The sequence below is a fragment of the Girardinichthys multiradiatus genome, chromosome 10 (assembly GCF_021462225.1).
Source record: "Girardinichthys multiradiatus isolate DD_20200921_A chromosome 10, DD_fGirMul_XY1, whole genome shotgun sequence".
Taxonomy (NCBI): Eukaryota; Metazoa; Chordata; class Actinopteri; order Cyprinodontiformes; family Goodeidae; genus Girardinichthys; species Girardinichthys multiradiatus.
The window spans coordinates 23,216,563-23,231,217 of NC_061803.1; the positions used below are offsets into that span (position 1 = coordinate 23,216,563).

Genomic DNA, 14,655 nt, shown 5'->3' on the forward strand with positions numbered 1-14,655 from the left:
ACATGCTGTGGTCTGATAAAACTAAAATGGGTCAACTTTGGCTCAAAAGTAACAGTAGCAGAGTTGAGGGTTTGATTCCAGCTTCCTCCTCTACCACATATTGATGTGCCCTGTTCAAAGCAACCCCAAGTTGCCTACTGATTTATTAATTGATGTATGAATGTGTGCACACACATTGTGAGTGTATGGCTCTGAAATAGGGCTCTTTGAGTGGTCAGTATGACTAGAGTGCTACTGCATATAAATTCCAGCCCATTTACCATAATGACCATCATTATATTTAGAGGAAAAGGGGTGAAGCTTGTAAGTCTGAGAATACCCTCTTTTCTGTATAGAGGAGGTTTGGATGCTTGCATTAGTAACTGGTGCCATCATGAGGGAATAACTTTATGTACAACCCTTGTCACGATTTGTAGGTTTTTGAGTTTTGTTTCGGTTGTTGCTCATGGCTGTTTATATTCTTCAGGTACCGCTTTATTAGTTCTTTCCTTAAGTTTACTTTATGACTTATTCTTGTATTTTGTTCATGGTGCATTTTAAGTATATTTTCTGTTGCATCTGTAAGAATTCCTTTGGTTAGATAATTTTCTTGCTTCTCTGTTCAGTTCATTCAGGTTTTAGCTACCACTCCCTGCCACAGTCAGCCCATAATTAGCTACATTAGGTCTACCTGCTTCACACCTTTCCGTCTCCTTGTTTCAGTGTAATCTGTATAATGTTTTCACTTAGTAAATAGTCACTGAAAAGATCAATTTGATTAATATTCTTATTTACTGAATATGTCTGTTTAAACGACATTATCAAAAAACACATGCCCAGTATCATGAAGTTTATGGAAGTACTGGCTTACTATGTCGTCCTTCAAAATCAGATGCACAGAAATTAGCTCAAAGACAGCACATTTAGAAGTGCGTTAGTGCTCTACTTGGCCTACAGATTTGTTTTGGACAAAGTGTCACATTTTATTAAGACATTTCAAATTGCTTAAAGGGGAATATTATATCCCATTTAAAGAGCAGTGAAATATGATTTTAGGTGCATTACGGGAAGAAAGCAAAGTAAGTTAATCATAAAAATTCTTACAGCACCAGGGAGAGTCTGGGTGGAGTATTCCACTTTATTGATTTTAATTCCTTTAATACCTTGGGCCTCGCTGCTTGGCTGACTCTCAGGCTGATATACGTCTGTTTATATAGTGAATTTGATTTGGGCTACCTTATCGGCTTGCAGCAGACAGGAACAGAGAGGGCCACAGATCCCGCCAGTCCTGGCAGCCAGGCTGCATGTTTGAAACAACAAGCTTTCAGATCAAACGTGATAACAGCCGGCTGCCAGTTTAACCGCTCCATATCTGCGCATTGCATGAGATGTTTTTCTGTGTTTGTGTGAGCATGTGGGAGGGGCGCTCACTTAGTGGCACCTGATGCACGACGCACAGAAGACCCTCTTCACTCACGGCAACCATCACACCCCTGTGAATAAATGCGTTCAGCTGGACTATCACAAAAGCTATTTACATGAATTTCCTCTGCATGCACTCAGCCCCCTTTCAGCTGCAGCTGCAGAGAGCCAGCACGCCCTTCAGTGTGCGCTCACTCAACGCTTCGTGCGTCCCGCGCCTATACTCCCTGCATTCATCGGGGGAGTTTCATTTACAATTTTTAAGAATCCTTAACAAAGTATACAACCCCGGGACTGTCAGTTCACGCCGCGTGGTTTTATGGTTGCGTGGAAACAAAGAGGCTTCGTTCAGTGGAGGGAGCCTGGGAGTGCAGGAGCGTTTAGCACGTCATGGTAGCCAGAGCGGCTCTCGGCGCAAGTTTAAAGGGCAGCGGGGAGGACTTGTTGGAACCGGACCAATACACGGCACTGATCGGTCCTTGCGTTGATCTGCAGCGGGACGTTCCACTTATTCAGAAACGCACCATGGAGAGGAGAGCAGAAACGGGAATAACGACGTGAGTGTGCGCGAAACTAATCATTACGCGTAATGGTGTCATTACGGAGTGTTGTGAGTAGTCTTCAGCTTCAAAATTAGTTCTTAAAAAGGAGGAAAAGCAACACTAAGATTTAATGGAACAGTAAACTCAACTTGAATTTATCTATTTTTATTCATTTTGTTTGAGTTTTTTGATATTTTGAGTACAATTCCTATTTAAGATTTATTTGATAATTTATTTAACATCTATTTTATTTATTTTTGCATTTTGAACAGTAGCAGAAATTTTGAGCTTGAAATTAAGTCTTAAATAATTTACTTTAACATTGCATATTGATTACATTTAAGCTTTTTATTATATCCAAAACCCATTAAAAGAGCTCTGTTTGTACATTCATGAAGCCCAAAAGATTGTTGTTGCAGTGCTATTAAAGCTTATCAGCTATGAAACATAAATTCAGGTTGCATAAATCCACAAGTGGGATGTTATTCCAATTTATTTTCTCATATTTTTTTTATGCTTTTTAGAATCATACAGTGAATAGTTTCCATTAGGTCTGATCCATACACTAAAACCGACCACTTTAGCACTAAATAACTATGTCACTGCACTTCACTTGCTTTGATGGTTGGGTTTGAGTCCCCATAATGGGGATAATGCTCCCTTATACAACCGGTGCCAGTGGCTTTTTACGGAGTGGCCCTGACAGCAGTGAATTTATGAAGCAAGTCTGACCTGTGGCTGCAAGAGAGCTGTGTTTATTCCAGAACATAGCTTTTCCTGCGTAAATTAAAAGCAGCATAAATAACAATGACAGCAAAAGTCCATAAATTTAAGAAATGCTGGCAAAGCCTCCATCAAACTTATTGCATTTGCTGTTTATGATGCCCCACCCTGCTTCTCATTTGGTTCATACTCCTTCTCATTCTGTCTTGTGCGCGTTGATCTCAAACTGAAGCGACTTACCTCTATCTTCGACCACTTACTCTTTCTCTTGCCAACTGCCTATCACAGCTGCCTTGAAAACATTTACCCTTTTCCTCAATATCTCATTAGTGTCTTGCAATGTTCTCAGTGTTGTCACTGTAATCTTACCCCTCGCCTTAAATCTCCTTGATATCATTCTTTCTCCCACAAGCCTGTGCTCATGTGTCCAATTTCACTTCTTGTTCACATGTTTTCGCCTCCTCCTCCTCCTTCATCAGCAGCCCTCTTGTTTTCCTCCCCAATTATCTCTCGGCGAAATTTTAGGCTAGCAAACTGGAAGGGAAAAATGCACCCTTTTGCAGGGGCCTAATTTTAAATGTACGAGACTTTGTACTTGCGTGTGCGTTCAGTTGCTTCTACTGTGGATGCTCGTACTTATTCCATGCAGTAAAACATTTGAAAGTATCTTACCTTGGCCTTGTTAGAAGATGTAGGGATACAGTGCCATGCAAAAGTATTAGTTCCTTTTATTATTTGTAAGGATTTTTATGTGATAAATCAACACAAAGTAGTGCATTATATCCATATTTATAATACACATTTTCCTTATTAACTCCACTGTTATGGACAAAGAAGAGAGCAAAAATACGTAATTTAATTTGGCCTTCATTTGGGGGTTTCTGTGCTTTTAAATCACTGAGAGCACATTGGTTTAGTGTTTGACTATTTTAAGTAGTCATTTTCTCTGGCAGGCGGAGATTGCGGTTAGGGATTGAAAGACCGACATGTCACACTCATGCCAATCATAAATTATCACAGATCATAAAAGTACCTAACAGATCTCAGCAGTGCTTTTAATCCATTTTAGAAGCCAACATTTCTATTGTGGTGATCTAGCCCAAGCACAAACAGGGTTCTTCCTCCATGGGATTTTAGTTTAAGACGCAATAAAGCTCATCTGTGGGGCTTTCGGTGGTCACTCAAATTTTAGATTCATCAGCCACCTTCATATAGATTTCTCGTCTGTTGACCAACGGCAAATGATTCACTGATTGCACGAAGAATCTACTTTACTCCTTGTTTACAATACAGGAACCGAAGCCTCAGGTTAAGCCTCATTTAGGTAAAGGTGCAACTGCAGGAAGAAGTAGTCATGTCTGGACGTGTTTGAGTTTAGCTGGGAGGTGTGATCATCATACTAGGCAAAAAAAAAAAAAAAATGTAGCTAAATTGCAAAGTAGTTGCTTCAGAAACTCAACTCTCTACATACGACTAGCTACCCCCACCCCCACCGGCCACCTCCAAAAAATGACTTTATTGCAGCCGTAAACCTACCAAGATGAGGACGTTTGCCTAAACTGACAGGCTGGGCAAGGAGAGCATTAACAAATGAAGCAGCCAAGATGCCCATATTACCTCTGAAGGACGTGCAGAGATCCACAGCTCAGGTGGAAGAATCTGCCCACAAGAAACAAAACAACTCTTTGTTTTGGCAAGAAGAAACCCATCATCAGAAATCCCATTTTATAGTTTTCAACAAGTCATGTAGGGGGACACAGCAAAGGCAAAGACAAAGATTCTCTTGATAGATGAGGCCTCAATTGAGCCTTTTGGCCTAGATACCAAACTCAGTGTGTCAAAAAGACTGATCTTGAACCTATCATCCTCACACTGAAACATAGTTGTGGCAGCATCATGCTGTGGGGATGATTTTCTTCATCAGGGACAGAGAAGTTGGTTAGAGCTGACGAATCGCGGGATGGAAAAAAACAATAAAATCCTAGAAGAAAACCTATTGGAGGCCGCAAAAGACTAGAGACTGGGGTGGAGGTTCACCTTCCAGTTGAACAACAACACTAAACGATTGAAACTATAGAAACTGCTCCTTTTTTAAGAATTGTTTTTGTAAGAAAAACTTTTAAAAAATGTATATATTTTTTACCCATTTCATAAATAGGCACTACTATGGTGTGCTATCACATAAAATTCCAACAAAATCGGTTCAAGATTGTTGTTCAGACAAAATCTGAAAAATGTCAAGGATATCAATGCTTTTGCAAAGCACAAAAACTTTCTTGCCCCAAAGACGCAAAGTGAAGCTTCATCTGGGCTTTGAATCAGACCTGTAGCAGGCTATTTTCCAGACCAAGACATGATGATTTCTAGCTGTTTTTCAACAAACACACAGACGCAGCACTGTCCTCATCCCCCCTTGTCATGTGGTACTTCAAGGTACATAGAGGCCCATTTCATTTTGTTATCTTGGTAAGCAGATCTTGCCCAGTCTCTTGGCATTTAGAAGAAATTAACAGGTGTGATTGAATTACTTTTCTTTTTTTCATTTTGTTCAAGCACAAAGGTAGGGCATCACATTGTCGGGTTTGTTGGCCTAGTTGCTGTTTACGATGTTAGCATTTATCTCAACAAAAGGATTGCATGGCCAGCAGTGATGCTACACTCACTGAGGGACTTTTCTTTAGGAGGATTAGTAACAGGATAGGTGGTAGTCCTGATCAGCTATTAATGAAGTGTGTTGGGGTGGGTAGACCTGCTATTTTCAATAGCTGAGGTAGAAAAAATAAACTAAGTTAGAGGACAGATGGACAAGCTTTTTGTTACTTGCACTTCTGAGTAACTGGGCCTTTTTATTGAGTAGATGAAAAGATTGCAAGGAGGGAAATTTTTGTGCTAAACAAACTGAAAAACCTTTAACTCTAAAACTGTGACCAGATTCCGATCAGGTTCAGCTTGTAACATTTTGTTTCACATGGTGTCAGATCACTATGTTAATGCTTGTATTCTGGGTACTGAAATAGCCTTGCACTGCTGGCTTGTCAATTATAAAAGAGGCAGAGCGACACCAAGGAATTTTCTTTGCTCGTTTATTGTGCAGAGTTCAATTCTGTGTTTGATCATTTTTTCTCTTTTTATATGTATAACATAGTAGAGGTCTTTTTCTCTGACTACCTCCATGTTGATATGAGCATGCAGCTTTCCTGCTGCCTCCACACTGCAATTAGATAAAAGGCTGCACCCCTAATAACTGACAACTATCTTTGAAGTATGGTGTTAATCATTTAATGCATTTTATTGCTCTTCTTTGTTCAAAGCATAGTCCCCTCTCTGCCCTTCTGAATAAAGTGTTGCTTTTTCTGTTCTAGGTTCGACAGCAACTGGGGAGGCTGATGTGGATTTCAACCCTGAACTCCTGCTGTCTTCCCTGGAGCATGCTCGTATTCCACAATGCCCCTAGCTGCAGTCTGGCTGCTGCGTTACTCGGTGGTCATGTGTTTGCTGTTGCACAGTTTGGTCTTGATGACCACTTGCTTCCATCACGCTGCCACTGCTTGTTCCAAGAATTGCTACTGCTCTGAGACAGAGAGTGAAGGCAAGACAATGCGTTGCAGCAACCTGCAGCTCACAGAGATCCCAGAGGACATCCCCAATGACACGCGACGTGTCTACCTTGACTTTAATCTGATAACTGCAGTTCCAACAAATGCTTTTGCCAGTTTGACCCATTTATTTGAACTGGACCTATCACACAATGAGATAGGCCAGCTGGAACCTGGTGCCTTCAGAGGGCTTGGCTCCTCTCTACAGTTCCTAGATCTGTCTTCAAACAAGTTGGTGAATTTTAACCCGGACGCCTTTGAGGGCCTTCGAGCTCGTGCCAACCTAACAAACAACCCATGGCTTTGTGACTGCAATCTGCAGATGGCTCTGCCCCGTGTGGATCTGGAGCCGGCCTCACTGACAGGCATTGTGTGCCAGACTTCTGATCCAGAGGAAATAGGAGTTCAAGGACTCGCCTTCCTTTTGGAACCAGATATAGACTTGTGTGTGGTGATGAAAAGGACTACAGACGTAGCCATGCTGGTTGTAATGTTTGGCTGGTTCACCATGGTTATTTCCTACCTGGTCTACTATGTCAGGGCAAATCAGGAGGATGCCCGCAGACACTTGGAGTATCTCAAATCGTTGCCTAGCAGGCAGGGCAAATCAGAGGAGTCCTCCACCATTAGCACCGTGGTGTAGAGTTGATTGAACCACAAATGCTATATAGCAACAAGCATGTTTGGCATGTATCTAGACAGTGATCGTGAGTCTCAAGTTTTGCCCTGCTGTTAAAAGATAATAAAACATTTGCCTACAAAGAAAACCGAGATGGATGTAATGTAGTCCAGATTAATAATTCATCTTTCAAGAGGCCATTAGAACGTTTTGATAGCTGAGTTGATGGCCTTGCCTGTGTGCTAAGGAAATAAAAAGCAGTGGCATTTTTTGTGAACTCCAGATATGGGATACAAATGGGATTTTTCCAGTGGTACATGTATCTTAATGCTCCTCTTCCGCAAAGATACCAGTCAGGATGCAATTACCGACAATATGAACGGCTGGACAAAGCAATACTAGAAAAACAAGCTCTACGTGCAACTGTTTCTTATCAGAATCCTAATGGTATAGACTAATATAATACAATGTAAAACTGCATTTCCAGTTAATGTGTTCTTTGACTTTGTCTCACTAAGTACAAAAAAATACAAGGTAAATGGCTTGTACTTGTATAGTGCTTTATCAAATCCCCAGAGGGCCTTAAAGCGCTTCACACTATATTCAGTCATCCACCCATTCATACGCACATTCACACACTGGCAGTGGTAAGCTACATTTTGGCCACAGCTGCCCTGGGGCACAATGACAGAAATGCACATGCAGTTGCAGTGAAGTTAAGTATTCATACCTTTGGAACTTTTACACATTTTATAAATGTCACAAATGCAAACTTCAGTGTATTTTCCTGGAACCTTTTGTCATAGACCAACTAAAGGTAGTGCATAACTGTGTAGTTGAAGGAACATGAAAAATGCTTTTTGTTTGGTGTACATACTGTGCCTTGCGAATGTACTTGGCCCCCTTGAACTGGTCAACCTCTTGCCACATTGAAGGCTTTACACATAAAGATATAAAATAAATTTTTTTTGTGAAGAATCAACAAGTGGGACACAATCGTGATGTGGAATGAAATTTATTGGATGTGTCAAACTTTAGCAAATAAAAATATTATTCGGCCTGCTTGCGTTAATACTTTGTAGCGCCACCCTTTACTGCAATTACAGCTGCAAGTCGCTTGGGGTATGTCTCTATCAGTTTTTCACATCGAGAGACTGAAATTCTTGCCCATTCTTTCTTGCAAAACAGCTCGAGCTCAGTGAGGTTGGATGGAGAGCGTTCGTGAACAGCAGTCTTCAGCTCTTTCCACAGGTTCTCGATTGGATTCAGGTCTGGACTTTGACTTGGCCATTCCAACACCTGGATACGTTTATTTGTGAACCATTCCATTGTAGATTTGGCTTTATGTTTTGGGTCATTGTCTTGTTGGAAGATAAATCTCCGTCCCAGTCTCAGGTCTCTTGCAGACTCCAACAGGTTTTCTTCCAGAATGGTCCTGTATTTGGCTCCATCCATCTTCCCATCAATTTGGACCATCTTCCCTGTCCCTGCTGACAAAAAGCAGGCCCAAACCATGATGATGCCACCACCATGTTTGACAGTGGGGATGGTGTGTTCAGGGTGATGAGCTGTGTTGCTTTTACGCCAAACATATCGTTTTGCATTGTGGACAAACATTTTGATTTTGGTTTCATCTGACCAGAGCACCTTCTTCCACATGTTTGGTGTGTATCCCAGGTGGCTTGTGGCAAACTTTAAATGAGACTTTTTATGAATATCTTTGAGAAATGGCTTTCTTCTTGCCACTCTTCCATAAAGGCCAGATTTGTGCAGTGTACGACTGATTGTTGTCCTATGGACAGACTCTCCCACCTCAGCTGTAGATCTCTGGAGTTCATCCAGAGTGATCATGGGCCTCTTGGCTGCATCTCTGATCAGTCTTCTCCTTGTTCGAGATGAAAGTTTAGAGGGACGGCCGAGTCTTGGTAGATTTACAGTGGTCTGATACTCCTTCCATTTCAATATGATTGCTTGCACAGTGCTCCTTGGGATGTTTAAAGCTTGGGAAATCTTTTTGTATCCAAATCCAGCTTTAAACTTCTCCACAACAGTATCTCGGACCTGCCTGGTGTGTTCCTTGGTCTTCATGATGCTCTCTGCGCTTTGAACAGAACCCTGAGACTATCACAGAGCAGGTGCATTTATTCAGAGACTTGATTACACACAGGTGGATTCTATTTATCATCATCAGTCATTTGGGACAACATTGGATCATTCAGAGATCCTCACTGAACTTCTGGAGTGAGTTTGCTGCACTGAAAGTAAGGAGGCCGAATAATGTTGCACGCCCCACTTTTCAGTTTTTTATTTGTTAAAAAAGTTTGACACATCCAATAAATTTCATTCCACTTCACGATTGTGTCCCACTTGTTGATTCCTCACAAAAAATTTGAATTTTATATCTTTATTTTTGAAGCCTGAAATGTGGCAAGAGGTTGACCAGTTCAAGGGGGCCGAGTACTTTCGCAAGGCACTATGTATTTTGCCCATTTTTAACTCTGATTCCCCTAGGGGGAATACGGCACAATCAGAGATCACTTAATTTTTCTCTGCAGGCCTCAGAGGTCTGAGACCACTGGTCAAGAAACAGCTTCATGAAGACCAAAAGACAAAGCATGGAGAAAGCATAGTAGAAGTTTAAAGCTCGTTAGGTTAGAAAATAATACCCCTCTGAACATATTTCAGAGTACTGTTCAATCCATCATCTGAAATAGAATGACAATGGCACTATTGCAGACAAGACATGGCCGTCCATCTGAACTCACAAGCTGGTTAAGAAAGCATTAATCAGAGAAATGTTACATTTCATAAATCTGGCCTTTATGGAAGAGTAGCAAGAAGAAAGCCCTTGTTTAAAAAAAAACACAAACAAAAAAACTGTGTGGAAGGGGGGTAACACTGCACATTACCCTGGCAAGGCAAGTCAAGTTTATATAGCACATTTCAGGAGCAAGACCATTCAAAGTGCTGTGCATGAAAAAAAAGAAAAAGATACATAATAGGAAAAGTACATTGCAGTGGCATAAAGGCAATTAAATAAAGAGAATAAAAAGGAATCATTAAAAAGACGAAAAAAAAATAAAAATAAAAGAAATAATGATAAAATAAGAAAATGAATGTTGAATGAATGGTAGACTGAAAACGTAACTAATAATGTTTAGATGGCACATTCAAAGGCCGCTCTAAACAAATATGTTTTTAATCTTGATTTAAAGCAACTTAGAGGTTCAGCACTTTTACAGTTTTCTGGGAGTTTATTCCAGATTAGTGGAGCATAAGAGCTAAAAGCTGCTTCTCCATGTTTGGTTCTGGTTCTGGGTATGCAGAGTAGATTTGAGCCAGAAGACCTGAGAGGTCTGGGTGGTTGATACACTGACAACAAGTCTGTAATGTATTTTGGTGATAAGCCATTCAGTGATTTATAGACTAACAGAAGTATTTTAAACTCTATTCTCTGAACTACAGGGAGCCAGTGTAAGGACTTTAGAACGGGGGTGATGTGTTCCACTTTCTTAGTTCTAGTGAGGACGTGGGCAGCAGCGTTCTGGATCAACTGCAGCTGTCTGATCGACTTTTTAGGCAGACCTGTGAAGACACCGTTTCAGTAATCAATTCTACTAAAGATGAACGCATGAATTAGTTTTTTAAGGTCCTGCTGAGACATTAGTCCTTTAATCCTGGAGGTGTTCTTTAGGTGATAGAAGGTCGACCTTGTTACTGTCTTTGTGTCTCTGAAGGTTCAGATCTGAGTCCATCACTACACCCAGGTTTCGAGCCTGATTGGTGGTTTCTAGCTGTATTAACTGAAGCTGTGTGCTAACTTTTAAACACTCCTCCTTTGGTCCAAAGATTATTATTTAAGTTTTATGTTGATTTAGTTGAGAATAATTTTGGTACATCCATGCATTGATGTCTTCCAAGCATTTACCAAGCGGATGAATGGGTTTATAGTCATCTGGTGACATCGTTATGTATAGCAATGTCGTCTGCATAGTTATGATAACTTCTGTTGTTTATTATAATCTGAGTTAGGAGGACCTTGTAGACATTAAATAGGAGGCACCCTAAGATGGATCCTTGGGGAACCCCACATGTGATTTTTGTGGTCTCTGATGTAAAGTTAACAACTGACAAAAAAAGTACCTTATCCTTCAAGTAGGATTCAAACCAACCCCGAATACACCATTCCAACTACCAAACATTGTAGTGGCAGCATCATGCTGAAGCATTTTTTATTTTTATTTAGCAGGGACAAGGACTACATACTACAAGATGGCTGTAGCTAATGCAGGACAATCTTGCAAGAAAAACCTTTTGTTTGTAAAAGGCTTGAGACTGGGTTGAGGGTTCACCTACCAGAAAACAACCCTAAATATTTAGCCACAATGAAACAATTTAGATCAAAGCATATTCATCTGTTAGAATGCCCCTGTACAAACAAAGACCTACATCCAACTGAGAATCTGTGGACACTATCCAATCTGACTGAGCTTCAACTATTTTGGAAAGAAGAATGGGCAAAAAAAAGTCAGTTTCTAGATGATCAAAGCTAGTAGAGACATTTGGCTGCAATTGGAGCAAAATATGGTTTTACAAAATTTCACTCAGTGAGGCTAAATACAAATGCAAAATATACTTTTGAGATTTTTATTTATAAAAGCTTTTTAAAACCATCCTCCATTGACTTCACAATCATCTACTACTTTGTGTTGGTCTATAAATTCCTGTACCAAACTTTGAAGTTTGTGTTTGTAATCTGAAAAAGTGTGAAAAGGTTTAGGGCTAAGAATACTTTTGTAAGGCACTCTATCTTGCTTATATAATTCAACTTATGTCATTTATATTTAGTTCTTTATTTATACCAGGAGGTTGGTGTAGGGGTGCATATAAATGAGGACTGTTTTAATAGATCTCTCTAATGACTGTGTACCTTATTTATACCTGGGATTCCTTTTTGGGGGCTGGGACCTCACTGTCTGAGACAGTAGAGTCTAAAATGAAATTTGAAAAAGATTGTCTAATGCACATACTTCTGTCAAGGGTATTACAAAAGATACAGCACTTGATAAATGATGGAAGAAAAAAACATGCTCCAATTCTAAGGTTATTTGTGTTGTCATTATGGTTTGTCTTTTATGGTCTTTTCCTAAACCAGGGACATTGAAGGTCTGTTCTTTTCGTGATTCTAAAACTGAAAGGTTTGGGTATTCCTGACTATTCCCCTCGCTGCTGCTTTCTTTCCATCTCGGATCCTTATTAAGCACCCAGGGTGTCTCTATGACTTATCTATAATGCAGTCACTCCCATGTGCTTTATAAATAACATTTAAGAGGTCATGGCCGGTCAGTCCATTAAAGAAGGAGCAGGGACGTGAACTTTCCATTTCACCAGAGCATATGGCAAAAAGCAACATATGCACAAATGCATTTGAGCTTCTACTGATGAAACATCAGTACCAGACCAAAACCACAAAAACAGGAAAATGGATCTGAATGGAGGCATAATTGAATCCATTACAGACTGAATGCCAAGATGTACTTATTAGGCCTTTCTCCACTGGAAAAGCCCAGTGCTGTGCTGAATAATGAAATCTGATGTCTGAGATGTGGGAAAGGATTTGTCAACAAGGATTTTCCTTGTGTTCGACACGATAATGCCTCTAGAGCAGAGCAAGACCAATAAGTTATTCATGAATATCCTAAAAAAAAAACTTGTGCAGAAAGTCTGGGACTGCTCCCATCATCTTCTGTGACCTAGATCTTGGGGAGAAATAAAAGCATAATGCCACAGGGGATCACTGCCTCTCTGCTGTCTGACTTACATTTGTTGGGTGAAGCACTTTCCAAATGGCCTTGAGCTGCTGTGGAATTTCTAGAGAAGCCACTTTGGGCTCTCACTTAGTTCTTAAATGTTTCTATTTACTACTGGGACATTATGTAGCTATGTAGATGCAGTGCCACTTCAAACTCATTTAACTTGTAATGTGGATGCATTTTAGAGTTCTTGCAATTGTATATAAAATATCCTTGCTGGTGTTAACACACAAACTAACAGTAGCCCTGCAGTACAGCTAGCTGGTCCAGGAAGTTGGAACAGTAGGGCTATGAAATTTCATGAGCTCTTTATTTCAGAAGTTCTTGGGATTGTTTTTGATCCATTTATTGACAAATGCCAAGCAGATGATTCTGGTACTGAGTTCTTCAGATTTCAGTATAGATGCTTCTGAGGCAGCTAAGAGCCACCACAATAAAATTCCTTCAGTCAATGATTTTTATGCTTACAGTCTTTGTCAGTAAAAAACTAAAGCACTAAAACCTTTACCTAGTAATATTTCTAAATATTATTTTGTGTTTCGGAGTTTATTTTTGCCACTGAAAAAGTGTTTCTTGTATCAATTTTAAAGTAAGTGGTGGTTTTAGCCCATTACAGAACATTCATCGAGGAGACAGTGAAAGGTTGTCTAAGGTGCCAAGAAAAAGTATTTGCCCCCTCACAATTTTCTTTTATTTTTTTTTTATCGTACCAAAATGTTTCAGATCCTAAAACAAACTGTACTATCAGACAACAATAACCCCAGTAAAACACAAAAAGCAGTTTTCAGTTTATAAATTTCCCTGTGCAAAAAACAAAAAATAAAAACTGAGCAAAACATAATAAATGGTTGTGTCAATGAATGCTATTAAGTTTATTCAATAACTGGCATTGAGTCTTTTACATTGCAGTGGAGGAGGTTTGATCCACTGTTTTTTTTAGCATTACCTCCAAGTCAGCGTTGGCAGGTTGATGGCTGCTTGAAAACTGAATCATGGGATGGCTTATTCGTGTGAGTCCTGCTTAAAATGTCTCAGTACTCTTGCAAAACACAGTTTTGTTTTGAGTTAGGTCCAAGATTTAAAACTATTAAACTAAGTAAAAAAAAAACTAAATTTGTGAAGATACTCTAACACTTTTCTCTAAGTGGAGTGCTGTTATATCTGTGTATGTGTTCTGTTTTTGATGCACTCTGGTTAAGCATAATCTATGTATACTGAGAACTATTGGGTGAAATTCATTATGTTCTATCGTGTCATGACCTGCTACTTATTTTTCGATATTTTCACTCTACTGTTTTTATTTTTATTTTTTTATTATTGAATTAAATGACCAGCTGGGATTTTACGTTTCCATTGATTACGAGTGTCCCCAAGTGATTTGATAATTATTAACTTTGTCAGTCACACAGCAAGGGATACCTTAACTTTCACTTTCAGTTTGAAGCATCATGCCACCCCAAGTAAGTGAACCATCTGGATAGGGTAGCGTAAGATTATACATTGCTTGTGAGAACTATGGTGCTCATGTGGCTTAATTTTTCAACATGTCCAAAAAAATCTGTTGCTCATATTTTTATCCAAATATACATACAGGGGTTGGACAATGAAACTGAAACACCTGGTTTTAGACCACAATAATTTATTATTATGGTGTAGGGTCTCCTTTTGCGGCCAATACAGCGTCAATTCGTCTTGGGAATGACATATACAAGTCCTGCACAGAGGTCAGAAGGATTTTAAGCCATTCTTCTTGCAGGATAGTGGCCAGGTCACTACGTGATACTGGTGGAGGAAAACGTTTCCTGACTTGCTCCTCCAAAACATCCCAAAGTGGCTCAATAATATTTAGATCTGATGACTGTGCAGGCCATGGTAGATGTTCAACTTCACTTTCATGTTCATCAAACCAATCTTTCACCAGTCTTGCTGTGTGTATTGGTGCATTGTCATCTTGATACATG

At 39.8% G+C, this 14,655-nt stretch overlaps 1 protein-coding gene across 3 annotated transcripts in view; it reads left to right on the forward strand.

Moving 5' to 3' along the window:
* Positions 1-7,163, forward strand: part of lrrc3ca (leucine rich repeat containing 3Ca) — a 27,825-nt gene extending 20,662 nt beyond the window's left edge. For 2 of the 3 annotated variants that reach the window (XM_047377619.1, XM_047377618.1), the window contains exon 3: positions 6,029-7,163. In XM_047377619.1, coding sequence (XP_047233575.1) covers positions 6,111-6,905 — 795 coding nt within the window. In that variant the 5' untranslated portion in view covers positions 6,029-6,110 and the 3' untranslated portion in view covers positions 6,906-7,163. Of the gene's footprint in view, positions 1-1,474; positions 1,959-6,028 lie in introns of those variants that run through there. The other variant, XM_047377621.1, reaches the window with a different exon arrangement.
* The last annotated feature ends 7,492 nt before the right edge of the window (positions 7,164-14,655 follow it).